The 27527-nt window shown below is 50.6% G+C and overlaps 3 protein-coding genes and 1 long non-coding RNA gene across 4 annotated transcripts; all 4 read left to right on the forward strand.

Moving 5' to 3' along the window:
• The first annotated feature begins 1417 nt into the window (after nucleotides 1-1417).
• On the forward strand, nucleotides 1418-4797 carry LOC142821278 (olfactory receptor 10C1-like). The gene is made up of 2 exons (XM_075912120.1): nucleotides 1418-2185; nucleotides 4738-4797. Exons 1-2 carry the CDS (start codon nucleotides 1418-1420, stop codon nucleotides 4795-4797), a joined length of 828 nt encoding a protein of 275 aa, XP_075768235.1.
• Nucleotides 4798-11074: 6277 nt separating this feature from the next.
• Nucleotides 11075-12049, forward strand: LOC102459333 (olfactory receptor 6B1-like). Its single transcript, XM_006110374.2, has one exon. The coding sequence runs from the start codon at nucleotides 11075-11077 to the stop codon at nucleotides 12047-12049; it is 975 nt and encodes a 324-aa protein (XP_006110436.2).
• Nucleotides 12050-17901: 5852 nt separating this feature from the next.
• Nucleotides 17902-19992, forward strand: LOC142821360 (uncharacterized). Its single transcript, XR_012898151.1, has 3 exons — nucleotides 17902-18316; nucleotides 18664-18799; nucleotides 19053-19992. It is a non-coding gene; the product is annotated as an uncharacterized LOC142821360 (long non-coding RNA).
• A 5925-nt stretch (nucleotides 19993-25917) lies between these two features.
• LOC102459096 (olfactory receptor 7A17-like) lies at nucleotides 25918-26868 on the forward strand. The gene is made up of 2 exons (XM_075912121.1): nucleotides 25918-26470; nucleotides 26663-26868. Exons 1-2 carry the CDS (start codon nucleotides 25918-25920, stop codon nucleotides 26866-26868), a joined length of 759 nt encoding a protein of 252 aa, XP_075768236.1.
• The last annotated feature ends 659 nt before the right edge of the window (nucleotides 26869-27527 follow it).

Here is a 27527-nt window from a genome sequence, read left to right on the forward strand (position 1 = left end):
AGAATTCACCACTTAAAGAGGTAAATGGAAGAACGAGAGAGAGACCAAATGAGGAATTGCACAGAAGCCACTAGAAGAACTCCCTGCAAGAATCAAATCATGGAGAATATAGTTGACCTTTTGGGAAATTACAAGAATACCTCAATTATGTGTTGTGATGTGAGCATGAAAGAGTTAGTGTGTGTGTCGGTGTGTGTGTGCGTGTGTGCATGTGCGTGTGCGCATGATATAATTAGACAGCGTATGAGTGTAGTGTTGGAGATTATGTTTGTAAGATACACAAAGTGTGTGTGTTTGTGTGAGACACTGAATGACTCCGTATGTGTAGCTTCATGGGAACACACCCTCCCTTGAAGGAGCCACTTGCTGGTATCACAAAGATCTGAAGTGTGGGTGCACAGGAGGCCATCTAGTGCCCAACTCTCTTTCACACTGATAGTTGGTGCCTAAATCCCTTAGATACCTTGAAAACTCATGGCTGATGTCAACAAGGGGCTTGAATTTTTCTCCACGTGGCCTGTGTTTGCAGTTCCAGGCCTACAGACCAGACTGACCTGGGAGCTTTAGTGAAGTATCTTTGAAATCTTTCAAATTGGGACCATTGAATTTTTTCCTTGTAGAAAGCAGCTCTCAGTCCCGCCTGTGCACCTTCATGGAAACCTGATGGAATTGACCTGGAACATCTGAGATCAGGTAACAGCCCAGGGTGTGTGTTTGGGGTGAGGCCCTTTCTCTTTCCTTTTCTGTCTCTGTTTCTCAGCTGTATTTTCCACATGGTGGAATTTTCTTTTTTTGACTCTTGTGCCGCAGCGAAGACTAGCAAGACCTGCTCTGTCTGATGAGCTATACCTCAGAAAGGCTGCTCCCCTAGAGCAACACACACAGTCTTTGACTGAGCTCTGGTGCTAACATTAGCAGTGTAGACTCAGCAGCACAGACCAGCTGCTGCCAACCCGATCCTGTCTGAGATCCAAGATACGCACACAGGGGTGTGTCCCAATCTGCTGCTCGTGCTGCCGGGTTCTCACTGCTAATTTGATGCTGCTAACTTGGTCAAGGCTGAGGCATGTTACCGCAGCTGAGAATGACACCTCCCAGCTGCAGGGCAGATGTATCCATGTTTGAACTGTAAATATCCTTCCTTTCCAATCTGCTGCCCTTAGTTATGTCCTTGACATTGGCTGAAACAACACTGACACGATGACGATATTTAAAAATTCCAGCCTAAAAGCGGTTGGGTGGGATTTTGCTTGGAAGCTTGAACTATTAATGAAATGAATCTTCCTCCGCTTATAGACAAATTCATTTTTCAGGAGGAGAGACCCAGTGATCCCAGGTTTTTGGCCATGTGGCCAACAGCACAAGTCTGCAGGTGCTCTGTGAATGTCTGATGTGTTTCTGTTTCCTGATACGAATTATGGAGAAAAGAGGAGGAAGAAACCAAACGCCCATCGTGGAACTGATCCTCTTAGGGTTTGGGAACGGCCCTGAACTGCAGCCCCTCCTCTTCCTGCTGTTTCTCATGATCTACATTGTGGCTGTGGCTGCAAACCTCCTCATCGTTGTGCTAGTGGTGGCTGATGTTCGCCTTCACACCCCCATGTACTACTTTGTGGCCAATTTGTCCACTGTGGAGATCTGCTACGTCTCCACCACCCTGCCCAGGCTGATTGGCAGTCTCGCGACTGGGGACAGAACCATTTCTCTTCAGAATTGCTTTGTGCAATTTGATTTCTATATTATCTTTGCCAATGCAGAAAGTGGGCTGCTCACGGCCATGTGTATTGATCGGTACCTAGCGATCTGTCACCCGCTCCGTTACCCTGCTCTGATGAACGGCAGGGTCTGTTGCCACATGGTGGCATCGGCCTGGATATTTGGCATTTCCTACGCCATCATGCTACAAATTTTCTTTCTGCAATTAACATACTGTGGCCCCAAAGAAATTGACCTTCTCTTTTGTGATTTTGGAAGTGTTAATCGTCCGTTTTGTGGTGCCTTCACCAAGACTATGCACCAGTTGACATTTCCCTTCAGTATCATATTGAATGTTGGGGTCTTTCTACTTACCTTGACATCCTACATTTGTATCATCGTCAACATCCTGAGGATCTCTTCCAGCACTGGGAGACAAAAGGCCTTTTCCACCTGCTCCTCCCACCTCATTGTGGTGTCCGTTTTCTATGTGAGCGTATTAACAGTCTATGCAGTATCATCAATTGATCCTGTCCCGATCCTCCACAAAATAATGGCTGTCTGGTTCCTAGTCCTGGTCCCCTTGCTCAATCCCGTTCTCTACTGCCTGAGAAACAAGGAGGTCCATCAGTCCCTGAGAAAAGCTCTTCTGACATTGGCTGCTTTCAGACACAGGCATGGAGTGTGAAAGGACACATTCTGACATAGAGTAAATCTAGCTGGACCTACCCGGCATTGCCCGGGAAACTGGAGGAACAAAATGTAGAAAAATGGAGCTGCGGGTGCCGTGGGGAGCAGGGCAGCTGCCCGAGTTGCTGTGCGCGTGAGGGTTGAGGCACTGTGTGCTGGTGCGGGAGGCGGCGAGGGGAGCGGGAAGAGGGTCGCTTATGTAACCTTGTGGTTGGAAGTCGGCACTGGGGGCTGCAGGTGGCAGGCATGGAACGTAGGGTGGGTGCGGCGGCCCCTGCAGAGTGCGCAGGTTATTTTTTATTTTTACAGCTTGTGATCGGGCCCTATTGGGTCCAAGAGTACCATAGAACCTTCTACAGGAGGACAGGTTATCCCATGCAACGTTTGCTTGCGGTAACTCTTATAGTGTCCAAGTTATTAGTGAACAATCTTACAAACATTCACCTTTGTATATTAGTCAGAGATGGACTGAAAGATTTCCTTACACATGGCCCATTGCCACCCTGACAACAGGGTTCGCGCTCAATGACCTTACGTCATCTTCTGTCTCTTTGGATTCCTTGTTTTCTGTTACTTAGACTCCCAGGCTACATCTACATCTACATCTACATATTTGTTCATTTTTTTTAATTGTATCCTTTGGTATATATGGTTGTGACTATTTTCTTCCACTATTTGATCTGAGAAAGTGGGTCTGGCCCACAAAAGCTCATCATCTAATAAACCATCTTGTTAGTCTTTAAAGTGCTACATTGTCCTGCATTTTGCTTACACTAAAGCACTAATTCAAACTAACTTAGTTCGAATTAGTTAAATCGAAGTAAGTTAATTCGAATTAGGGCATCTAGACTTTAAAACTAGCACATCCACACTGATTGGACGCTGGGTCGCATATAAGGGCAGCTGGAACCGATTCCAGCAGGGCATTAGGTCAGTAGTTGCTTTGTGTGGTTGCTGTCTGAGGCTCATGCTTAAAGGGACCCCCCTGGACAGCCGGTTCTCAGCTTTTCCGCTTGCTTGCCTATCTCGCCGAGGGACAGCAAAGTGTTTTTTCTCTGCACCTGCCTGTGTCAGTAGCTCCCATTGGGGATGCCACCACAGTTGGCAACATGGAGCCAGAACTCACCCTGGGCATGCTGCTTCAGTTTTTGGACTTGCGGCTGCAAGCCTCCCAGCAATGGGTGGAAGTTGCCTTGCACCACCTGGTGCACGTCAGCCCCCTGCCTCTCCCCCTGGCCTCCTCGGGGGTCATGGAGGAGTGGCAGAAGCGCCCAGACGCCAGCGTGCCCTGCCGCATCTGGCCTCTGGACTCCAGCAGCAATTGGTGGGTCTGCATCATCCTGAAGCACTGGGGAGACAGACAGTCGAGAACCAGTTCGCCATGGGGAGATCTACCGTCGGAGCAGTGCTCATGCAGGTAGGGCACCCACCAGCCACTGGGCCGAGATGGAGGGGTGCTTCAAGGAGGGGATGAGCTGCCCCAGGGAAAACATGGGGGGAGGAGGTGAAACTGGCCCGCACCAGAGGGGTCGGCCTGTCCCATCCGTACTACACGCCGCCTGCTGCGGTTGCTTCCGGGAGTGGGGTGCGGGGAAGTGCCAGGGAACGAACACTCCCAGTCACCCGGGCACCCCAGTGATTTGTGGTTTTCTATGTCCCTCTGCAGGTGCTCAAGGCCATCAGCCGGGTGCTGCTCTGCATGGTGGTCCGCCTCGCCAACCCGGACGCCGTCATCCGGGGATTCGGCGCCCTCAGCTTCCCCAACTGCAGGGGGGCCATCGACGGGACGCACATCCCCTTCCATGCCCCGGAACACCAGGCCTCCCAGTACATCAACAGGAAGGGGTAGTTCTCTGTACTTCTACAGGCCATGTGTGACCACCAGGGCCAGTTCACGGACATTTATGTGGGCTGGTCCGGCAAGGCACACGACACACGGGTGTACCGCAACTCCTCCGTGTGACAGAGGCTGCAGGCCGGGACCTTCTTCCCTGACCGCCACATCAGGGTCAGGAACATGGACATGGGGCCTACCCCCTACAGCTCTGGCTCATGAAGCCCTACACGGGGCACTTCAACCCCTCTCGCCAGCTCTTCAATGCCAGGCTCACCAGGGCCCGCATCGTGATTGAGGGGGCCTTCGGATGACTGAAAGCCAGATTTAGGTGCCTCATCACCCGCCTCGACCTCGCCGAGCACAATATCCCTCCTGTGGTGGCAGCATGTTGCGTGCTGCACAATTTGTGTGAGTGAAAGGGGGAGGCTTTCCTACCAGCCTGGACGGCTGAGGCTGTGCACATGGCTGGCCACTATACTCAGCCCCACAACACCGCCGTCAGGGAATCCCATCAGGGGACCGTCCAGAAACAGGAAGCCCTGCGGGAGATCTTCGAAGTGGAGGATGAGGACTGAACTCTCCCTGCATGCCGCACTGGGGCCGTCTTCCATCCTCCCCTCTTACTCTTTTCCCCTCCCTAACCTCCCTACCTAATGTCAAATAAACACACCTCTTTTGACAGCCAAAATCTCTTTAATTTTACATAACTGGGATGGGGGGATGGAGAAATGAGGATGGGAGAGGGGAGGTGGAAACCTGGGAGGAGGGAGCTAGAAGGGGGAGGAAGGGGAGGAAGGGAAGGGAAAGCTTGGGAGTCCTGCTGGCTCTCCCGTCTCACAACACTGTGGGTGCAGGGGTGTTGGGGGGGAGCGGGTGTGGAGGGGAGGACAGGAGGGACAGGGGGTGTGGAGGAAGTGGGTGGGGAAGCAGGGGTTGGAGGAGGAGCGAGAGCTGGGGCGGCCGCAGGGTTTGGAGCAGGAGGAGGCAGGAACCTGTCCACCAGGGTCTGGAGGTGACCTCTGAGGGCACGGCTCTGCTCCTCCAGCACCTCTAAGCTCTGCTGACACAGCCACAGGTCCTCCCGGATCCAGTGCTCCTGGATGCAGATCTGGTGCTCCAGTAGCTGCTGGTGCCTCCTCTGGTAATCCTCCATGTTCCTGGCGTGCCTGCTGGCCCGGGTGCAGGTGGCTGTTGCAGGAGGGGTGGTGCTCCCTGCAGTCCCAGGTGCTGCGGCTGTGGTGAAACAAGAGCAGTGGTCAGTTCTCCCTGGGGACACGATGGGTGAAACCCAGCCCCCTTCTGCAAGGCTAGGTCGGTGTATGGGGAACGGGCCAGGGCCCTTGCATGACACCCAGCTGCTGCTCCATGGTGGGCAAGGCCCAGGCACACGGTCCCTGGGCTCCCTATCCCCCCACTCCTCCCATACACATAAGGGGAGCATGATGGCACTCACATGTGGAGCCCTCCCTGGCCTCGGACAACACAGCCGATGTGCTCTGTGGGGTGCCTCGGGGGTCCTGGGCCCTGGGCAGGCTCGCTGCAGGCTCCTGGCTCTCGGCATCCTCCTCCTCCTTGTCCAGGATGGGTCCCTCTGCCCCAGGGTCGATCACCACCCGGGGGCATGGATGGCGTGAGACCCCAGGATGCGGTCCAGGGCCTCAAAGTGGGGTCAGGCCTCCGGGTGGCCCCTGGCTAGGAGGCCCTGGCATAGGACTGCCGCAGGTCCTTGACCTTGCTGCGGACCTGCTCCCGGTTCCTCATGTGGCCTCTGGCAGCCAGGATGTCAGCCATGCGGCTGTAGACGGCCGCATTCCTGTGGCTAGTGCAGAGATCACAGACATTGGAGGCTTCCCCCCAAACCTCGATGTGGTCCACGATCTCTGCACCAGACCAGGCGGATGCTGTCACGTTACTGGACCTTGGAGGGAGCAGCCAGATCACTGCTGCACCCATAGGTGGGGGTGTTGGCCCCAAAAATGGTATAGAAGGGGGCCATGTGAGGTATTGAATAGAAGCTCACTGTCTGATAATCCTATGTACACTGTTCATGTGTGTATAATGTCTGTGTGTGCAATTATTAGCATGTAATTGCATGGATAATGAAGATTTCCCTGCATGTGGTTGAGTATTAGGCAGGGCCGGGCCTGTGGACATGCTAATTAGCGAGGGTCTGTGGGACAATGGCTCTCAATGGGCCAAGGACACACCTAAAGAATGGGGGCTGTCACCTGAGAGCTGCCAGCAGGGAACACAGAGATTGGCCTCTGGCCAGGTGACCTTCTACAGCCAAGAAGGGACCAGGAAGGAGGGATAAATAGGCCATGTGGTCGACGCCATCTTGTTCTCAGCTCAGCACTTCATCCCAGAGGCAGCAGTGCAGGGATCGAAGAGCAGGAAAGATCTGTGAACCCATCCTGATCCTAGGATGTGCAACAAGGACTCTTAAGCCAGTGATGAGGGGGTGGGCATCAGGGAAAAAGATGCCAAAGGGAGCAGTGGCAGTGAGGGAAGTGGGAGTAACCATAAGGGTGCAGTGCTAAGGGAAGGTGCAGGTGCAAGAGGATTCTGGGAAGAAGCAGAAGGGCAGACACCTGCAGGGGAGGGACCAGCACCGGAGGAGAGAGGCAGGGCAGGTGTGTAGAGGGAGGTGTTAGAAGAGGGGTAGCTCACATGATCAGAGTGTGGCTACTGGAGGAGTGGGCACAGGGGGGAGAGAAGGGCTGGTGGAGGGGGGCAGGTCGCAGGAGGGCTGAGGGCAGTGAGAAGGGCAGGAGTCAGCACCGCAGAGGAGGTAGCCAGCCCGTGCCCCTTTAAGGAATCCGGGGCCGGGAGGGGGGCAATAGAGTTTCCCTGGTGTTGGCCAGAGTGGCCACCAGGGAAAGCTGGGGAGGGCTAGCCTCCCACTAGTTCGAATTAAGGGGCTACACAGCCCTTAATTCGAACTAGTAAGTTCGAACTAGGCTTAGTCCTCGTACAATGAGGTTTAGTTCAAATTAAACCTCAGCACTTCATCCCAGACGCAGCACTGCAAAGATCGAAGAGCCAGAAAGACCTGTGGACCCATCCTGATCCTAGGATGCGCAACAAGGACTTTTAAACGAGCAGCTGTAACATCTCTGCTATAGCCTACATCGAGAACTGGAAGATTCGATGCCTGTAATGTACTATCCTTTAACAACCTCACTCTCATGCTTTTCTTTCTTGTGGTAATAAACCTTCAGCTGTTAGATGCTAAAGGATTGGCTCAGCGTGATTTGTGGGTAATGTCCAGAGGGTAAATTGACCAGGGATCTGTGGCTGGTTCCTTGGAACCGGACAGAATTTGTTCGGGGTAGGTGGGATTGGGTGCTAGGACCCCCCACCTATGTATGAGGCCCGGGGCCATCTGGGGCACGGATATTGCTGAGATGTCGGAGGGGTTTTGCTCATGAGGCTTCAGGCAGGCAGCTGAATTGCTCTGTGGGACTGGTTAGTGGACTATTTGGGAAGGTCACCAGTCTAGGGGATGTAAGGAGCCCCGGATTTGAGCACTTCACCCTGAGCGGACGCCCTCAGTTGTGCCCATAAATGGCCCGGTCCATCACACACGCACTACCCTTGATTGGGCTCGGATGCTAAAACTAGCAGTGTAGGCTCAGCAGCACAGACTAACTACCCGCAGCCATCTGAGATCCCAGGTATGGACACAGGTGCGTATTGCCAGCCACTGGCTCTGCTGCCCTGTTCTCATTGGCACCTAAATCTGGCTTTCAGGCGTCTGAAGGCCCCCTCTATCACGATGCGGGCCCTGGTGAGCCTGGCATTGAAGGCCTGGCGGGAGGGGTTGAGTTGCCCCATGTACGGCTACATCAGCCAGGGCTGTAGGGGGTAGGCTGTGTTCCCCATCAGGCAGACGGGCAGGTCCACATCCTCGACTCTGCTGTGGCAGTCGGGGATGAAGGTCCAGGCCTGCAGCCTCTGGCACACAGAGGAGTTGCGGAACACCCTGGTGTTGTGTGCCTTGCCTGACCAGCCCACATTAATGTCTGTGAACTGGCCCTGGTGGTCACACACGGCCTGCAGGAGCACGGAGAATTACCCCTTGCGGTTAATGTACTGGGATCTCCTATTCAAGAAAGCTGTCAGATTGGTTTGACATGCCCTGTCCTTTACAAATCCATGCTGGATGTTACCTGTTACCTTATTATCTTCCAGGTATTTGCAGATGAATTCCTTAATTACTTGTTCCATTATCTTCTCTGACACAGAAATTACACTGACTGGTCTGTAATTGCCTGGGTTGTTCTTATTTCCCTTTTTATAGATGGAGAGTAGGGGCTTGTCTAGACTACGTGGAAGTTTTGAAAGAGGATATGCAAATTCCGCAACCTCCCAACCCATTCCTGTGATGTCGTTGTAGCAGAAATATGAAGCATTTTTGCAAAGCGACGCATTTACAGTGTCATTTGAAACAAAGGGATTTACTGATTTTGATTATCACATCTGTATTCCTGCCTCATTTTTGTACCTCAAATTATGAATACGGAGCATGAATCTTTATTCCCAATGTATTCACACAGCAGTACCCCACTGGGGAAGGGGCTGTCAGTGCAGACAAATCCCTGAGCCCTGTAATGAGACATTAGGGAGAACAACAGGCCTCAGGAGAAGCCGAAATCCCACCAGGGGAGCTTTCCAGAGACTGCTCCAGAGAGCCTAAAATTACCTGTTGTTGTGATTCTACGAGGTCAGTGGATCAGACCACATGACTTTGGGCTCACTCCTCCCATCTTGTTTTTCCAAAGCCTGGTCTGGGGAGCAGTTTTGAAACAAAGAATCCCCCCCGCCCCCCCTGTTTGCCGGAGCTATATAAGGCAGAGGGGAAAATCAGCCGTTTTTACTCCCCACGCAAGAGGACACCGGGAAGGAGCTGAGCAAGACAGACTGACCTGGGGGAAGGGCTGGAACCAAGCTGAAGGCGTCTTACCCGGTGTCTGGAAACCCAAACATCCCAAACAGCAAAGAATGCAAGTGGTGCCTTAAGAACCCACCAGACGGCCGGTCCCATCCCTCCAGGTGAGAATCTGCTTGTTCCTCCTGACTCTGCCCCGTGTGTTTTGCAGAGCTTGTGTTTGGTTAGCTGCTGAGAATCTGCTTTGCTGTCCCTGAAATCCACTTCAATCTACTGTTTGTAGTTAATCGACTTGTGTGTAGTTTCACCTAAACCAGTGAGCCTTTACGTGAAACGTGTAGGGGAAAATTCTCCTCTCGGTTAGCACACATGGGCATTTCAAGTAGGAATAAGACTTTCAAGTAGGAATAAGAAATCCTCCGGAAAAGGGCTTATTTTCCGGAGAATCGTGTCTAGACTGGCGCTTTTTTCCGGCTTATCCCCAAGCCGGAAAAAAGCGGCAGCCATGTAAATGCAAATGTCGCTGGGGATATTTAAATCCCCCATGGATTTGCAATTCTGAAGTGTCTCATTAGCATCCCTTTTCCGGAAAGGGGTGCCAATGTAGACACAGCTGGAGAGTATATAAGGGTATGTCTACACTACCCCGCTAGTTCGAACTAGCGGGGTAATGTATGCATACCGCACTTGCTAATGAAGCCCGGGATTTGAATTTCCCGAGCTTCATTAGCATAAGCGGGGAGCCGCCATTTTTAAATCCCCGCTGCTTCGAACCCCGTGTAGCGCGGCTACACGGGGCTCGAACTAGGTAGTTCGGAATAGGCACCCTCGTCCGAACTACCTAGTTCGAGCCCCGTGTAGCCGCGCTACACGGGGTTCGAAGCAGCGGGGATTTAAAAATGGCGGCTCCCCGCTTATGCTAATGAAGCCCGGGAAATTCAAATCCCGGGCTTCATTAGCAAGTGCGGTATGCATACATTACCCTCCTAGTTCGAACTAGGAGGGTAGTGTAGACATACCCTAAGTGTGTTTTTGTGAGATAGTGTGTTTGTGATTTCAGCACACTGTCTTTCACATTCTAAAGTAGTTGATGCCTAAAAATCCTTTAGGTGCCTTTAAATCTTAGAGCTGATGCGACAAGGAGATTCAATTTTTCTTCACACGGCCGGCGTTAGGAGTTCCAGATTTAGAGATCAGACTGACCTGGGAGCTTTGGCCAAAAATCTTTGAAATCTTTCAGAACGGGAGCATTGAATTGTTTTTTTCTCCATAGAAAGTAGCTCTCAGTTCTGCTTCTGTAAACACTCATAAAGCTGGTGCAATTGACCCTGGAGGATCTGAGATCAGGTAGCAACCCACTGGATGTGTTCTCAGTAGATTTATTGTGTCCTTGTCTGTTTCTCAGCTGCGTCTTTCAAATGGTGGGTTTGTTTCTTTGAATCTGCTGCAACAGTGGATAGCGGCTAGGTGTGGATACTAGTTAGGTTTGGGGGTTTCAGTTTTCCTGTCATGGGGTTTATCTCTGCTCAATCTCAAACGGGTAATTTCCTTGCCCCCACAACCTGAGATACACACACTGCCCTTAATTGAGCTTGGATGCTAAAATTAGGAGCGTAGTCTCAGCAGCACAGACTAACTGCCGGCAGCCCTCTAATATCCCAGATATGGACACAGGGGTGTGTCGACAGCCACTGACTCTGCTCCCCTGTTCTCATTGCAAATTCAATGCTGCTAATTGTTCGAAGCTGGAGCATGTTACTCCATCTGGGAGTGACACCTCTCAGCTGCAGGGTGGACAAAGCCATATTTGAATTTTAAATATCCTCCATTTCCAGATCATTGTCTTATGTTATGTCCTCGACATTGGTTGAAAGGACCCTGACATGATGAAGATATTTCACACCCCTGAGTGTTGAAGGCTCCATGTGTGTCTGATGCTTTTCTGTTTCTTGACACGTATTATGGAAGGAAGAAACCAAACGCCCATCGTGGAACTGATCCTTGTCGGGTTTGAGAACGACCCTGAACTGCAGCCCCTCCTCTTCCTGCTGTTTCTGGTGATCTACATTGTGGCTGTGGCTGGGAACCTCCTCATCATTGTGCTGGTGGTGCCTGATCGGCACCTTCATACCCCCATGTATTACCTCATGGCCAACTTGTCCGCTGTGGAGATCTGCTACGTCTCCACCACCCTGCCCAGGCTGATTGGCAGCCTCGCGACTGGAGACAGGACCATTTCTCTACAGAACTGCTTTGTGCAATTCTATTTCTATGGAATCCTTTGTTCTGCAGAATTTATGCTGCTCACGGCCATGTGTTACGATCGGTACCTAGCAATCTGCCACCCCCTCCGTTACCCTGCTCTGATGAACGGCAGGGTGTGTGCCCCCATAGTGGCAGGGTGCTGGGTATTCAGCATTTCCTACACCTTCATGTTACAAATAATTATTCTGCAGTCAACATACTGTGGCCCCAAAGAATTTAACAATTTCTTTTGTGACTTTTCGTCCAATGGTCTGTTGTGTAGCAAAAGAAAATTTCCGATAGTGCTTCAATGGCTGACATATATTCTGGCTATCATAATAACCGTTGGCATCTTTCTGTTTACTCTGGCAACCTACATTTGTATCATCGCCAGCATACTAAGAATCCCTTCCACCATCGGGAAGCAAAAGGCCTTTTCCACCTGCTCCTCCCACCTCATTGTGGTTGCAGTTTACTACGTGAGCGTATTTACAATCTATGTGCTCTCACAGTTCCGGCCCCCTGCGATCCTGAACAAAATATTTTCTTTCTTGAGCACAGTCCTGATACCTTTGCTCAACCCTTTTATCTACTGCCTGAGGAACAAGGAGGTCCATCAGTCCCTGAGAAAATCTCTTCTGACACTGGTTGATTTCAGACTCAGGCATGTGAACAGTAAAATAAAGAATTGATGTAGTCTCTTACATCAGTCCATTTGCCTATGTAGAAACCATTTCATATTTAGCTAGAAGCCATTCTGTATAACAAAAGCCATTTCAGTTTCTTGTGTCTGCACGTACACTAGAGGGAGTGAACTGGCCTTCCCTGAGGTGGGGAGAGGCCAGAAGGATGCGCTGTTGGAATGTGTTGTTGAACTATTTTGAGCGGAAGCTCGAACTCCCTCTAATCCTGTTTCTTTCTCTGCTGATAATAATTCCTCTTTGAAGTTCTCTTTGATTTCTTGCCCTGACGTCAGACTTTTTTGGTTAAGGGTATAAAATACTAGGATTGATTGTATTAGCCAGCCTCACTGGGCCTGGCTCTGCTGGGACCACGTTTGGCTCACTTGGCTTTTATTGGCCAATAAAACTGTCTGTTTAGCCGCGTAAACTGAGTGAGGCTTTTGCTTCGACAACTATATGAAAAGAGGGTTACTCCCAAATGGGCCTTACTTCACCTTTTCTCTTGTTTGATTTCGTGCTTTATCCCTACAGTTCTCCGACTTTCTCAGCTTTTCTCTTTCATATCAGGCCTGTGTTTTACTGCCACGCTCCACTTCACTGATCTGTACAGGGACACAAGTGCCCAGATTCTGCGGGAGCTTAACAGCTTCTGAGTGACCCCGGATCTCTTCCCCACCTACTGAATCCTACGACATTCCCATCCCATTGACAAGGCTCTTCTGTTGTCTGATACAGTTTGGAAATTAAGTGAAATATTTTGCTGCCACGGTGAGTAAATATTGAACACATCTGCAGATGGAAGAGGAATGAAATTCTGTGAGGGATTAGGAGTCTAAATGTCCCTCCAAGTAGCATTTCCTGCGTGTCCATACACTTGTCAGAGGCCAGGCACCTCTGTCTCCTCCTATACTGACAGCCCTATGGATATTGGTACAGAGAGATCAAATGCAAATTGAAGGCATTTGGCAACAAACTCCATGCTCATAAGATCTAACTTTTCTCACTATCAAAATAAAAATAAATGAATGAATGAATGAATAAGAATCATAGAATCACAGGATCCCAGGGCTGGCAGAGATCTCAGGAGTCATCGAGTCCAGCCCCCGGCCCAGAGCAGGACCAATCCCAACTCAATCATCCCAGCCAGGGCTTTGTCAAGCTAGGACTTGAAAACCTCTAGGGATGGAGATTCCCCCCTCCCCACCAGGGAACCCAGCCCAGCGCTTCCCCACCCTCCTAGGGAAAGAATTTTTCCTAATCGACAGCCTAGACCTCCCCCACTGCAGCTCGAGACCATTGCTCCTTGTTCTGTCATCTGCCACCACTGAGAACAGCCTCTCTCCAGCCTCTTTGGACCCCCTTTGAGGTAGGTGAAAGCTGCTCTCAAATCCCCCCTCACTCTTCTCTTCTGCTCACTTAATAGACCCAGATCCCTCAGCCTCTCCTTGTAGGTCATGTGCTCTAGCCGCCAAATCATTTTCCTTGCTCCACTCACTTTTCCGCACCGGGGGGGGAGGGGGTGCAGAATTAGATGTTGTACTCAGATGTGGCTTCACCAATGCCACCAGAAGGGGACATGAGCACCCAAAAGGACCAGGCAATTTTTCCCATCTCAGCTTTCATAGCCGCCCATGGGCCTCCTTCCTCCCAGGCAGAAATTCAATCGGTGCGTCAACACGTTTACCACCAACATGTGAGAAAAAAGTGCACTAAGGAATGAAATCTCACTACACTAAGACTCCTGCTGTGTTTGTTCATCCTCCGTATTTGTGGGCCCAGAGGTGGGTAAGTATGGACCGACTGGCAGGATCTGGTCTGCCAGGGTGAGCTCTTGCCAGGCCTCCCCCTCTGTATTTACTGGCCTGGTGACAGAAGTCAGCAATCACAGCTCCCATTGGCCACAGATCCCATTGGCCACACGACCACAGTACGATTGCCCACGCCTGAACTGGGCTAACAAAAGGAAGAAAGAGAACAGGTGGCAGCAGGGTCTCCCAGATACCAGTTTGCCGTGGGTGGAGCTGGGTGCCACAGCTGGAGAGGAGACAGGTGGCCCAGAGCAGGGGGCAAGGGTGTTTCTCCATTTTTGGCAGGAAGGGCAGGGAGATGGGGGCTGGGCTGTATCTATGAACCCAGCTGCCCAGCTCTCAGTCAGGTTTCACGGAGGAGACTTTGCTATTAGCTTCTTGAGAATGGGAAACCTTCTGATCCAAAACATTCCAGGGCCAGACACAGGACTAACAAGGCAAAAACCATCTGTCTGAGATGGGAAGGCGGAAATCTCTGGAAGGCTGCAAGTGCAAATATTTATGCTGATGGACCAGGAATGCCCAGCACCAGGAGAAAGGCGCATTTCCATTGGAAATTCAAATCCACCAAGGAGCATTCGATCCACTGATGAGATGAGAAAACCTATCACTGAATACGCACGGGTGCACAAAAGGGATGGGAGGGGTAGGATGTAGCACAGGGCACAAACTCTTTGACCGGAGGACGACGTATGGAAACGGCACTTTGGAGACACTGCAAAGCACCCTTGGTTTGTTGGGAACCTTACGGCTTTTCCTTCTGGATCAGGAACTCCTGTGGAGGCGCCCCCTGGGAAGTGTGGAACGTGCCCGGTTAAGGTACATCCTAGTGAGAGGAGTCCCATATTGAGTGTGCTTCTAAACCTCTGCACACGGCTTAGAGCTGGGAGTAGCAGCAAAGGCAGAAGAAGGTTACACTGATGTGTGAAAAGGGAAACTGAGGCACGCCAATTCATGTGGGGTACGCGTCTTTCTTGGGTGTGAAGTTAGAAATGAGATGTGTCCATCTGTCTATCATTGTCAATCTTCTAATTCTGGGGTGGGCCTCTCCGTGGCCGAATTCCTGCCCACCTAGGGCTTGGATCCAGCCCGTGAGGCAGTTTCAGGCTCTGCCCCAGCTCGCTGCCTAGAGCAGGAGGGGGGCACGAGTCCCTCAAACAACCTCTATTTAAAGGGCTCTTGTCATCCCCGTACTTAGATCCAGTCGATCCAGGGAAGGCACCTGTCCTTTAAATAGACACAGCTGAGGGCGGAGGGTCTCTGGCTCCCTAGCAACACGCTAGAGGTGGGGCAGCCGCCAGCCCTCTCAGCTTTGCTATTTAACGGGCTGTCCTGTTCCCCTGCTAGGCAAAGGGTTGCCTGACAGGTGCAGGGAAGGCAGGAGACCTTTAAATAGAAGCATTAAAAGGGCTTGAGTCTGACACCCAAGCAACAGCGTTAGACGCTGGGGGAGCTGTGGGCCCCCTAAGTGCTTTCTTTAAAGGGCTGGCACCTTCCCCACACTTGTCTGGCCGTGTGTTGCCTAGTAGCTGCGGTGAACAGGAGAGCCCTTTCAATGGGAACAGCTCAAAGGGATCCTGCGTCTCTGGCAATGCACGGGGGAGATGGGGGAACTGGGGACCATGTCAGCTACATACAGGGCTCGTGTGTTCCCCAACTGGCCAACATCAGGTGGTTCTGAGAGGATGAACCAAACAAGCACCTCTCAGCTGATCCATCCCCTGTCGCTCTTTCCCTTCCTCTCCTGCCGGACTGTCACTGGGTTGTAACAAACAACGTGACTGACATTGGTCGTGTGGTCTCTTGACTGTATTTTACACTGAGCCAGCTGGGCGCAGCGATTTCCTTTCAATTCATCCCCCTCCATGTCACACTGTCCATGCAACACAACGAAGAGGAGCCTGGTGTTTGTTGGGCTGCTTTGTGAGCATGGACAGATCCATACTGCCCCACCAGTCAACTTCCCGTCCACAGCCAGCCCCCTGCTCTACACGGTATCACTCTGCTAATGGGTGGTAATGGCCAAACCGTTCTGTACCACTCAGCATCTTGTCTCTGATATTCATGTGTCCTGTGCAGCTCAGGGAAAGATGCTCAGTCACCGAGGGCGGGTTTTTTGGGTCAGCTCCTTTGCAGGGGGAAGGCAACAGTTACTTTCTCCACATCTGATCTGTGCTGGGATCTGTGTCGTTCCCCCCCCCCCCGTTCCCAGAATGCCCAGCAGCAGAGGGCAGGTGTGTTCACGAGACAGCGATCCAGCTGCGCCTTTCCCATCTTACATGCACAGCCCTGTCCCTCTCATGGAAGGCCCTGTGTTTGTCTACTCCTATGCAGAATGAATTTCCTTATTTGGAGTAACATTAAGGTAACGTACGTCTCTGCACAGCTGGGAGGAACCCTCACTGCAAGGTATTACGCAGATTTGAAAACTTTGCCATAGGGGTAATTGGTCCATCTAGGCCATGTCAGGCATTGGAGAACTCATTATTCACAGAATTAAAACGACGTACGAGAGAGAAACACAATGAGGAATTGCGCAGACCAGTTGTAAGAATAATTCGCAGCCCCGCAGTGATTGGCTGAGGTGCCATGACATCACAGTTCCGGGGCTGCCTTGCTGCCTTCCCTCAACACCAGGGAGAAAAACGTGCCGTCTAGTGAGCGCGAGAGGGCGTTGTGGCGGGGCAGGGTGGAGAACCAGCCACACACCGCTCCAGGCGCCTTCCCAGCGCAGCTGCAGCTGCCCAGCACCCAGCGGCCGCGGAGCGGGGAATGCCCGAGGGAGGCTCCCATGAATCAAACTCCAGCGCCTGGGGATCGTTCGCGCTCCTCTGACTGGCACCAGCCAGCACGGCCCGACGTGCAGGTGGCGCCATGGGCTTTGAGAACAGCAGCGGCGCCAGAGCACTACGGACCTAGTGGGCGAGCCGCTTTCCCCAGGCTGTGTGGGGCAGGTGGCACAGAGCGATCCGGGGCCAGACAAGAGGCAGCCTGGGTCTCCGCAGCCAGGGACCGCGCTGGGAGCCAGGCGCCTTTGGTCATCTCTCCGCCTGCCTTGCGCTTACTAGTGACCCCTCCGGCCGCAGCGGATGCCCTCGGCCAAAGAGTTTGCAGGAGTGTGTGTATGGGGAGGGGGGCGAACCTTGGCAAATGGGGGGCGACTCTCTCCCCCTTTTCTCTCCCTCAGTGCTGGGCATGGAGGGAGGGGAGAGCTGCAGCCTTGGTGGGACCGGGTGGAAGGAAGGCCCTGCCCGGGCCATGATGATTCACACCAAGGTGCCTAGGCAGGGGGGAGGGGAGAGTGACTTTGCAGCCCGATATGGTTGGTCTGGAGGCGAGGAGCCGCTGGAGGGGGCCTCGCTTTCACCAGCTCAGAGATTTGGGGGGGGGGTGTCCCTAGCCTTGCCCATTATGTTTCCTGGCTGTGTCCCCGTGTATCCCCAGAGGGACCCGAGCCACTTTCACCCCTCCCCCAAGGCGCTCCGACATTTCCATGTGTGCTGGGGGGAGGGGACTCGAGGGCTTGGCGGGGAGAGGGGAAGGACATGGAGTTTGGTCAGTGGGGGAAAGTGGGAGAGGGGAGCAGACTGGGTCCGGTGGGGAGGGGGATCGGGTTTGGCTTGGAGGGAACAGTGGGTGCAGAGTTGATCAGGTGGGGAACAGAAAGGGGAACAGACTGCATCCGGTCAGTGAGGGGTCGAGTTTGCCTGGGAGGGGAGAGAAGGTGGAAACTGGATTTGGTGAGTGTGCGGGGGAGTTAGGATGCATGTGGACGGGGATGTGTGTGGAGGTGAGACAGGACGTAGGCTAGGTTTGGCCGGAGGGTGAGGTGGGAGTCAAAGAGCTGCACGGTGAAATGATGCTTTCCTCCTCAGTGCCTGTCCTGCAGCAGCGGGGGGGAGGGTGTCCAAAAATTTTTTTGCTTGGGGCGGTAAAAAACCTAGAGCCAGCCCTGCTTTAAAGTGCTGCATAGTCAGGAAGTTACAAAAGCACCACAAGTGTGTGTTGGGAGGTGTGTGTGAATGAGTCAGTGTGTGTGTGTGTGTGTGTGTGTGTGTGTGTGTGTGTGTGTGCTTGTGTGTGTGTGTGTGTGTGTGTGTGTGTGTGTGTGTGTGTGTGTATGTGCTTGTGTGAGACAGACAGAGAGTAGATCAGTGTGTTTGTGAGACAGTGGCGTTCTGATTCTGACACTGTCATTCACATTCTAAAGCAGTTGGTGCCTAAATCGCGTATGTGCCTTTAAATCTCAGAGCCGATGCGACAGGGAGATTCACTCTTTTGTTCCCATGGCCGGTGTTTGGAGAGCCAGGTCTAGAGGTCAGACTGACCTGGGAGCTTTGGCCAACAATTGTTGAAATCTCTCAAACCGGGGACATTGAATTGTTTTCCCCCTAGAAAGCAGCTCCCGGTTCTGCCTCTACAAACACTCATAAACTGGTGCAATTGACCCTGGCAGATCTGAGAACAGGTAGCAACCCTTGGGCAGAGCTGGCACAAGCTATGGGCTGACCAGGCTACCGCCAGGGCACCCCATTGTAGGGGGCGCTGAGCCGGGCTGCTGGGCCGGGCGGGGATGGGGCTGCACATGAGCCGCACTTCCGGGCCCTGGGGGGCACGAATGACTTGGGCCAGCCCTGCCCTTGGGGTGTGTACAGGACGGATTTCTCATGTCCTTGTCTGTTTTCAGATGCATCTTTCAAATGGTGGGTTTTGCCTTGAATCTGCTACAAGAGCAGATACCGGTTAGACTTTATACCAAAGGTTGGGGGGTTGGGTTTTTCTCTCATGGGGTTTCTCTCTGCTCAACCTCAAAAGGGTAATTTCCTCCCCCCGCCCACCTCGAGCGACACGCACGACCCTTGAGTGAGCTCGGATGCTAAAACTAGCAGCGTAGCCTCAGCAGCACAGACTAACTACCCGCAGCCATCTGAGATCCCAGGTACGGACACAGGTGCGTATCGCCAGACATTGGCTCTGCTGCCCTGTTCTCATTGCTCATTCAATGCTGCCAAGCTGATCAAAGCTGGGGAGTGACACCTCTCACTTGTAGGATGGACAAACCCATCTTTGAGCTTTAAATAGTCTCCATTTCCCGTCTATTGACTTGTTATGTCCTCGTGACTGGCTGAAATGACATGATGAAGATATTTCAAACCCCTGAATGTTTAGAGCTCCATGCTTATCGGGCGCTTTTCTGTTTCTAGACACGTATTATGGAAGGGAGAAACCAAACGCCCATCGTGGAATTGATCCTTGTCACATTTGGGAATGGCCCAGAACTGCAGCCCCTCCTCTTCCTGCTGTCACTAGTCATCTACATTGCAGCTGTTGCTGGGAACCTCCTCATCGTTGTGCCATGGATGATGGATCTTTGGCATTTCCTACACCATGGTGGTACCTTTCATTCTACAATTCACATACTGTGGACCAAAGGAATTTGACCATTTCTTCTGTGATTTTTCATCCATTGGTAGGTTCTGTGGCGAGACATGGACTCTGTTGATACTACTGACATTTGTTCTGTCTTTCAAAAAACTCTTCTGGTCTTTCTGTTTACTCTTGTTATCTACATTAGTATCATCGCCATCATCCTGAGGATCCTTTCCAGCACTGGGAAGGAAAAGGCCTTTTCCACCTGCTTCTCTTACATCATTGTGGTTGCAGCTTTCTATGGCATAAAGGGAAACAAGAAGACCTTTTATAAATACATTAAAAGCAAGAGGAAGACCAAGGACAGGGTAGGCCCACTGCTTAGTGAGGAGGGAGAAGCAGTAAGAGGAAACTTGGAAATGGAGGAGATGCTTAATGACTTCTTTGTTTCGGTCTTCACCGAGAAGTCTGGAGGTGTGCCTAACGTAGTGAATACAAGCAGAGAGAGGGTAAGTTTAGAAGATAGGTTACACAAAGAACAAGTTAAAAATCACTTAGGAAAGTTAGATGTCAGCAAGTCACCAGGGCCTGATGAAATGCATCCCAGGATACTCAAGGAGCTGATAGAGGATGTATCTGAGCCTTTAGCTATGATCTTTGAAAAATCATGGAAGACAGGGGAGATTCCAGAAGACTGGAAAAGGGCAAATAGTGTGCCCATCTATAAAAAGAGGAATAAGAATAACCCAGGAAACTACAGACCGGTCAGTTTAACATCTGTCCCAGGGAAGATAATGGAGCAGGTAATTAAGGAAATCATATGCAAACACTTGGAAGGTAATAAAGTGATAGGGAATAGCCAGCATGGGTTTATGAAGAACAAGTCATGCCAAACTAATCTGATAGCTTTCTTTGATAGGATAACAAGCCTTGTGGATAAGGGAGAAGCGGTGGATGTCATATACCTAGACTTTAGTAAGGCATTTGATACGGTCTCGCATGATATTCTTATTGATAAACTAGGCAAATATAACTTAGATAGGGCCACGATAAGGTGGGTGCATAATTGGCTGGATAACTGTAGTCAGAGAGTTGTTGTTAACGGTGCTAAATCCTGCTGGAAAGGGATAACAAGTGGAGTTCCGCAAGGGTCTGTTTTGGGACCCGTACTGTTCAATATCTTCATCAATGATGTAGATATTGGGATAGAGAGTATGCTTATAAAGTTTGTAGATGATACCAAACTGGGTGGGGTTGCAACTTCCTTGGAGGATAGGGACATAATTCAAAATGACCTTAGCAAGTTAGAGAAATAGTCAGAGGTAAACAGGATGAAGTTTAATAAAGAGAAATGCAAAGTGCTCCACTTAGGAAGGAACAATCAGTTCCATACATACAAGATGGGAAGCGACTGTCTAGGAAGGAGCATGGCGGAAAGGGATCTAGGGGTCATAGTGGACCACAAGTTGAATATGAGTCAACAGTGTGATGCTGTTGCAAAAAAAGCAAATATGATTCTAGGTTGTATCAACAGGTGTGTTGTAAGCAAAACTCGTGAAGTCATTCTGCTGCTCTACTCTGCACTAGTTAGGCCTCAGCTGGAGTACTGTGTCCAGTTCTGGACACCACATTTCAAGAAAGATGTGGAGAAATTGGAAAGGGTACAGAGAAGAGCGACAAGAATGATTAAAGGTCTAGAGAACATGACCTATGAAGCCAGGCTTCATGAACTGGGCTTGTTTAGTTTGGAAAAAAGAAGATTAAGGGGGAACATGATAGCGGTTTTCAAACATCTAAAAGGGTGTCACAAGGAGGAAGGAGAAAATTTGTTCCTCTTGGCTACTGAGAATAGGACAAGGAGTAATGGGCTTAAAGTGCAGCAAGGGAGCTTTAGATTGGACATTAGGAAAAAATTCCTAACTGTCAGGGTGGTCAAATATTGGAATAAATTGCCAAGGGAGGTGGTGGAATCTCCCTCTCTGGAGATATTTAAGAACAGGTTAGATAGACATCTGTCAGGGATGGTGTAGATGGAGCTTGGTCCTGCCTTGAGGGCGGGGGGCTGGACTCGATGACCTCTCGAGGTCCCTTCCAGTCCTATGATTCTATGATTCTTGGCTAGCCTGAGGCAGCAGCTCCATGCTCTAAGTCCTAACCTGATGCCCTGCCGGCACTGGTTCCGGCCAGCCTTAACTTCGGTTCAGGGTCCACTCAGTGTGGTCATGCTAGTTTGAATTAGAAAAATGCTAATTCAAATTAGTTTTTTGGTCTAGATGCACTATTTCAAATTAGCTTAGTTCAAATTAACTAATTTGAATTAAATTAGTTCAAATTAGTGCTGTAGTGTAGACATACCCAGGGTTAGGGAGGGGTAAGTGGAAAGACATGAGGGAGGAATGGGGCACAAACCCCGAATGAGGCAGACTAGGTAGGCTCTTAGTGCTCCTCAGGGTGTAAGCTGTCCCGCAGGGCCTGCTGGATAGACATATCCCCGCAAGGACCTCCCTGATGGCAGCCTGCACCAAGTGCAGCCTGGCTCCCAGCAATGTGTCCAAGAGAAGCACCAAAGTGCCCAGGGGTGGCTCTTGCTCCATGTTGCAGAGTGCTGTGGTGTCCTGAGTGAGGGCAACCGGAGCATGCAGAGAAAAAATGCTTTGCTGTCCCTCATCGAGATAGGCAAGCAAGCAGGGAACCCTGTCTGGGAGGGTCCTTTAAGCACAGACCTCAGACATAGTAAGTCCTGACATGGTGCCCTGCTGGAACTGGTTCTGGCCAGTCTTAAATGTGATTCAGAGTCCACTCAGTATGGATGCACTATTTTGAAATAGGAAAATTCTATTTCGAAATGCATTTTTGTGCGTAGATGCATTATTCCGAAATAAGCGTAGAAAGGGTCTGAAAGGGTCTTTCTGCCTCCCTCCTGCCTTTGTGACCACCAGGAGGCTTCTCTCTTCACTACCAATCTCCAGCTCCAGCTACTGGGGGCTTTTGGTCACCCCGCTGCCCCCAATTTCCTCCCTCCTCCCCACCACTCCGCTGTAGAGGATAAGAGCCGAGGGGGAACATTCTTGAGCACATGGCAGCTCCGCTAGAATCTCTCCCACATAGCCAGCTCCCTTCTTGGGTGCCTGCACCCCTCACTCCAGACTCCTCCTTTTTTGTTGAAAGAGTAAGAGCCAAAATTGTTTGGTTCCTCTGCAGTCACAACCTATTGCAGGTGTACTGAGGTTCACTGAGTACAGCTCTTTTCGGCTGCAATAAGAAACACTTTGTAATACAGACCTGATGCTCTTTGGTTGGTTGCTGGGCAGCTGATATTTATTGCTTTGGTTTTGGGGTGTTCTGTGATCTGGGCTGATAGCCTGAAACCTCTTTGGGAAGCCCACACAAAACAGGCATTTCACTGAACATCCAATTTCATTTAAAGAAAATTTGCTGAGAAAATGAAATACCCAAGGTGAACAATGGCTGACGAGACTTAGGACACATCTACCAAGCAAGGAGAAGCCATCTCTGGCCTGCTCCAGCCGACATACACAGAGGCGCAGTTTTATTCCCGAGAAGACCTTCAGGTTGGGGTTTCAAGCCAAGGTCTGGAACCCTTCCACATCATTGGCTCTAGTTCCCTCGTTCCAGCAATGAAATAGCCCCAAGAAACCTTGTCCACTGGCACAGGTGAGTTGCAGTTGTTGTGTGCCGCTGAGAATTGGCTTTAGTCAATCTTAGAATCCACCCCCACGTGTCTTGTCTCTCGACCGCAGGAGTAAAATCCCCCCCTGTAGCTTGGGATTTAGAAGCCTTCAGGGCTGAGCGAACCCCACGTCACCTTTGCTTGTAAATGTATTGATAAATTGGTTGGGTTATGAGGTAACACTGGTTACTGAACCAGTCCATCCCAGCCCACTCCCACTGGGGCCATAAGCTCCTGATCACGACCGGCCAGTCCCTCCATGTGCGGGGTGCTCTGGTCTGGCCCGGCCAGTCAGCTCTGGAGTTCACAGACAAGAGCAGGCTAATCGGTAAGGGTACCTGTAAGACTCCTTCTTACCGGTACGCTGACTGGTTCCTCGTGCAACATCCCAACCCATTCCTGTGATGTCGTTCTAGCAGAAATAAGAAGCATTTTCGGCAAAACAGCACATTTATGTTGTCCTAAATATTTGTACTTGCTGTATTTGATTGTCCCATTTATATTTTTGCCTCATATTAGATCTCAAATTATGAATACGGAGCATGAATCTTTATTCCCAATGTATTTACACAGCGGTACCCCACTGGGGAAGAGGCTTTCAGTGCAGACAGATCACTGAGCCCTGTAATGAGACATTAGGGAGAACAACAGGCCTCAGGAGATGCCCAACTCCCACATGAGGAGCCTTCGGGAGACTGCTGCAGAGACCACAGTTAACAGGTGTTGTAATTCTGTGAGGTCAGGGGATCCAGCCACATGACTCTGGGCTCCCTCTTCCCATGCTGTTTTTCCACAGCCTGGTCTGGGGAGCAGTTTTGAAACAGTTTTGCCAGAGCTATATAAGGCAGGGGGTGAAATCATCCATTTTCACTCCCCACACAAGAGGATGCTGGGAAGGAGCTGAGGAAGACAGACTGACCTGGGGGAAGGATTGGACCCAGGCTGAAGGCGTCTTACCCAGTGTCTGGAATCCCAAGAACCCCAAGCTACAAAGCAAATGCAACTTCTGCCTTGAGAACATGCCAGACGGCCAGTCCCATCCTTCCGGATGCGAATCTGCTCGTTCCTCCTGACTCTGCCCCGTGTGCTCTGCAGAGTGTGTGTCAGGTTAGTTGCTGATAATCTGCTTTTTTGTCCCTGAAATCCATTTCTATCTGCTGTTTGTTGTTAATTAACTTGTGTGTAGTCTTATTGAAACCAGTGAGCCTTTAAGCAAAACGTGTTGGGAGAAAATTCTCCCCTCGGTTAACACATGTGGGGATTTTCGTCTCCACGTTAGGGGGGTGGAAACAGAAGAACAAATATCTCCCTCTTGGTGGTTTCATCTGACAGTAAGGTGGTGGGGCAGCTTCCCCCGTGGCCTAGGGGATGGGGTGCTCGCCTGGGAAGGATGGGGCCGTGGCTTCTAGGCCCAGCTTGGGTGGGCCAAAAAGGATCAGCCCCAGGGCCAGAGGGATAAATGGTGCCTTAACGATAAGGTGGTGGGGCGGCTTCCCCCCATGGCCTAGGAGGTAGGGTGCTCACCTGGGAAGGACGGGGTCGTGGACTCAGGATGTGCAGCCCTGGAGTGGAACCCTGAGCTGCCACTGGTTATCTTGACTAGCTTCCCTCCGCAGTGTCCAGTCAGGGAGCACTGCAGATGGGCTGTGCCTGGTGTCGGGGGAAGTGCACCAGTGGAGTGTTGTCTGCAGCTCGGCACAGTGCAAGCAGGATCTATGTCTCCCATGCCCAGCAACAGAGCACAGGTGTGTTCACAAGACAGCAACATGCCTCTGCCTTTCCCATCCCACATGCACAGTCCTGTCTCTCACACCGATGTCTCTGAGTTTTTCTAAATCCAAGTGCAGAATGAATTTCATTCTGTGCAGTATTATCAAGGTAACGTACATCTCTGCACAACTGGGAGGAACCCTCACCCCCAAGCATTATGCATATTTTAAAACTTTGCCATAGGGTTAATAAGACATGTCAGGCATTGGAGAACTCATTATTCAAAGAATTAAACTGACATATGAGATAGGAACAAAATGAGGAATTGCACAGACAGGTTATAAGAACATTTTGGAAGAGTCAAATTACAAAGCAAGTATGGGTCTTTCTGGGAGTTACAAGAGCACCACAAGTACGTGTTGGAAGGTGAGTGTGTGTGTGTTTGTGTGTGAGTATGAGAGAGCATGTGGAGTGATTCCAACACACTGTTTTTCACATTCTAAACCAGTTGGTGCCTAAATCCTTTAGGTTCCTTTAAATCTTAGAGCCAATGATATGAGGAGATTCAAATTTTCTTCATGTGGCCAGTGTTCGGCGTTCCAGATCTAGAGATCAGACTGACTTGGGAGCTTTGGCCAAAAATCTTTGAAATCTTTCAAAACGGGAGCATTGAATTGTTTTTTTCCTCATAGAAAACAGCTCTCAGTTCTGCCTCTATAGACACTCATAAAGCTGATGCAATTTACCCTGGAGGCTCTGAGATCAGGTTCAATCCATGGGGTGTGTTCAGGGAACATGTGTTGTGTCCTTGTCTGTTTCTAGCTGCATCTTTCAAATAGTGCATTTGTTTCTTTGACTCTCCTGCAAAAGCGGATACCAAAGCTTGGGGGGTTGGGTTTTCTCTTATGGGGTTTATCTCTACTCAGCCTCAGAAAGGCAATTCCCTCTCACCTCCCCCACCTCCAAGAGCTACATGCACTATCCTTGATTGAGCTTGGCAGCACAGACTAACTGTCTGAAGCCATCTGAGCTCCCACGTATGGAAACAGGTGCGTATCGCCAGCCATTGGCTATGCTGCCCTGTTCTCATTGCTCATTCGATGCTGCTACTTGATCAAAGCTGGCGCATGTTACTCAGCTGGGAGTGACACCTCTCAGCTGCACAGTGGACAAAACCTTCTATTGACTTGTTTTCTGTGCTTGACATTGCCTGAAATGACATGGTGAGGATACTTCACACCCCTGAGTGTTGAAGTCTCCATGCGTATCTGATACTTTTCTGTTTCTAGACACGTATCATGGAAGGAAGAAACCAAACACCCATCGTGGAACTGATCCTTGTCGGGTTTGGGAACGACCCTGAACTGCAGCCCCTCCTCTTCCTGCTGTTTCTAGTGATCTACATTGCGGCTGTGGCTGGGAACCTCCTCATCATTGTGCTGGTGGTGGCTGATCGGCACCTTCACACCCCCATGTACTACTTCGTGGCCAACTTGTCCGCTGTGGAGATCTGCTACGTCTCCACCACCCTGCCCAGGCTGATTGGCAGCCTCGCGACTGGGGACAGAACCATTTCTCTTCACAACTGCTTTGTGCAATTCGATTTCTACGGAATCCTCTCCACTGCAGAAACTTTGCTGCTCTCGACCATGTGCTGTGATCGGTATCTAGCGATCTGCCACCCCCTCCGCTACCCTGCTCTGATGAACGGCAGGGTGTGTGGACACATGGTGGCAGGGTGCTGGATATTCAGCATTTCCTACACAGTCATGCTACAAACTTTCATTCTCCAATTCACATACTGCGGCCCCAAGGAATTTGATCATTTCTTTTGTGATTTTGCGTCCGATGGTAGGTTCTGTGGCACAACACGGACTCTGATACTACTGATATTTATTATGTCTGTTATCATAACTTTTGGGATCTTTCTGTTTACTCTTGTGACCTACATTTGTATTATCATCACCATCCTGAGAATCCCTTCCAGCACCGGAAAGCAAAAGGCCTTTTCCACCTGCTCCTCTCACCTCATTGTGGTTGCAGTTTACTATGTGAGTGGATTTACAATCTACGCGCTTTCACAGTTCCAGCTCCCCACGATCCTGTACAAAATATTTTCTGTCATGAGCACAGTCCTGATACCTTTGATCAACCCTCTTATCTACTGCCTGAGAAACAAGGAGGTCCATCAGGCCCTAAGAAAAGCTGGTATGAACCTGGTTGATTTCAGACACAGGCAGGGAGTGTAAAAGGACAAACGTTGGCAAGCAGTAAAATAGAGAAGAACTCTTACATCAGGCCTATTGGACCCATTGAAAGGAGAGTTACCCCAAAGAGACTTTACTTCCTGTTGTCTCCTTTTTGATTTCTTGGTTTCTGCCTGCAGTTCTCCGACTTTCTCAGCTTTTCTTTTTCATATCAGCCCTGTGGTTTAGTGCCATTCTCCACTTCACTGATTTGTAGGGAAAGAAATGAAACTCTGTGAAGGGTTAGGAGTATGGCTCCACTAGCCACCCTAGTTCAAACTAGGGTGGCTAATGTAGTCATTCAAACTTGCAAATGAAGCCCGGGATTTAAATATCCCGGGATTCGTTTGCACGTTCCCGGGCACTGCCATTTTTAAATGCCTGGTAGCTCGAACTATCTGCAGGAGGAGTAACGGTAGTTCGAATTAAGAGTGCTAATTCGAACTACCTAGCCCATGCCGTGTGTAGTCATGGGCAGGTAGTTCAAGCTACCGGGCATTTTAAAATGGCGGCGCACGGGAACATGTAAATAAAGCCTGGAATACTTAAATCTTGGGCTTCATTTGCAAGTTCGAATGACTACATTAGCCACCCTAGTTCGAACTAGGGTGGCTAGTGTAGCCATACCTAAGTGTCTTCCAAGTAGCATTCCCTGCCTATCC

Source organism: Pelodiscus sinensis, chromosome 30 (genome assembly GCF_049634645.1).
Source record: "Pelodiscus sinensis isolate JC-2024 chromosome 30, ASM4963464v1, whole genome shotgun sequence".
Taxonomy (NCBI): domain Eukaryota; kingdom Metazoa; phylum Chordata; order Testudines; family Trionychidae; genus Pelodiscus; species Pelodiscus sinensis.

Bases quoted from the DNA above. Each gene is read 5' to 3' on its own strand.
- LOC102459096 (XM_075912121.1), top strand. From the start codon at position 25,918: ATGGAAGGAAGAAACCAAACACCCATCGTGGAACTGATCCTTGTCGGG. The intron at 26,471-26,662 runs GTAGGTTCTGTG...TTGTGGTTGCAG, and splicing joins TTGTGATTTTGCGTCCGATG to TTTACTATGTGAGTGGATTT.
- LOC142821278 (XM_075912120.1), top strand. From the start codon at position 1,418: ATGGAGAAAAGAGGAGGAAGAAACCAAACGCCCATCGTGGAACTGATC. The intron at 2,186-4,737 runs GTGAGCGTATTA...GAATCCCATCAG, and splicing joins TTGTGGTGTCCGTTTTCTAT to GGGACCGTCCAGAAACAGGA.
- LOC102459333 (XM_006110374.2), top strand. From the start codon at position 11,075: ATGGAAGGAAGAAACCAAACGCCCATCGTGGAACTGATCCTTGTCGGG.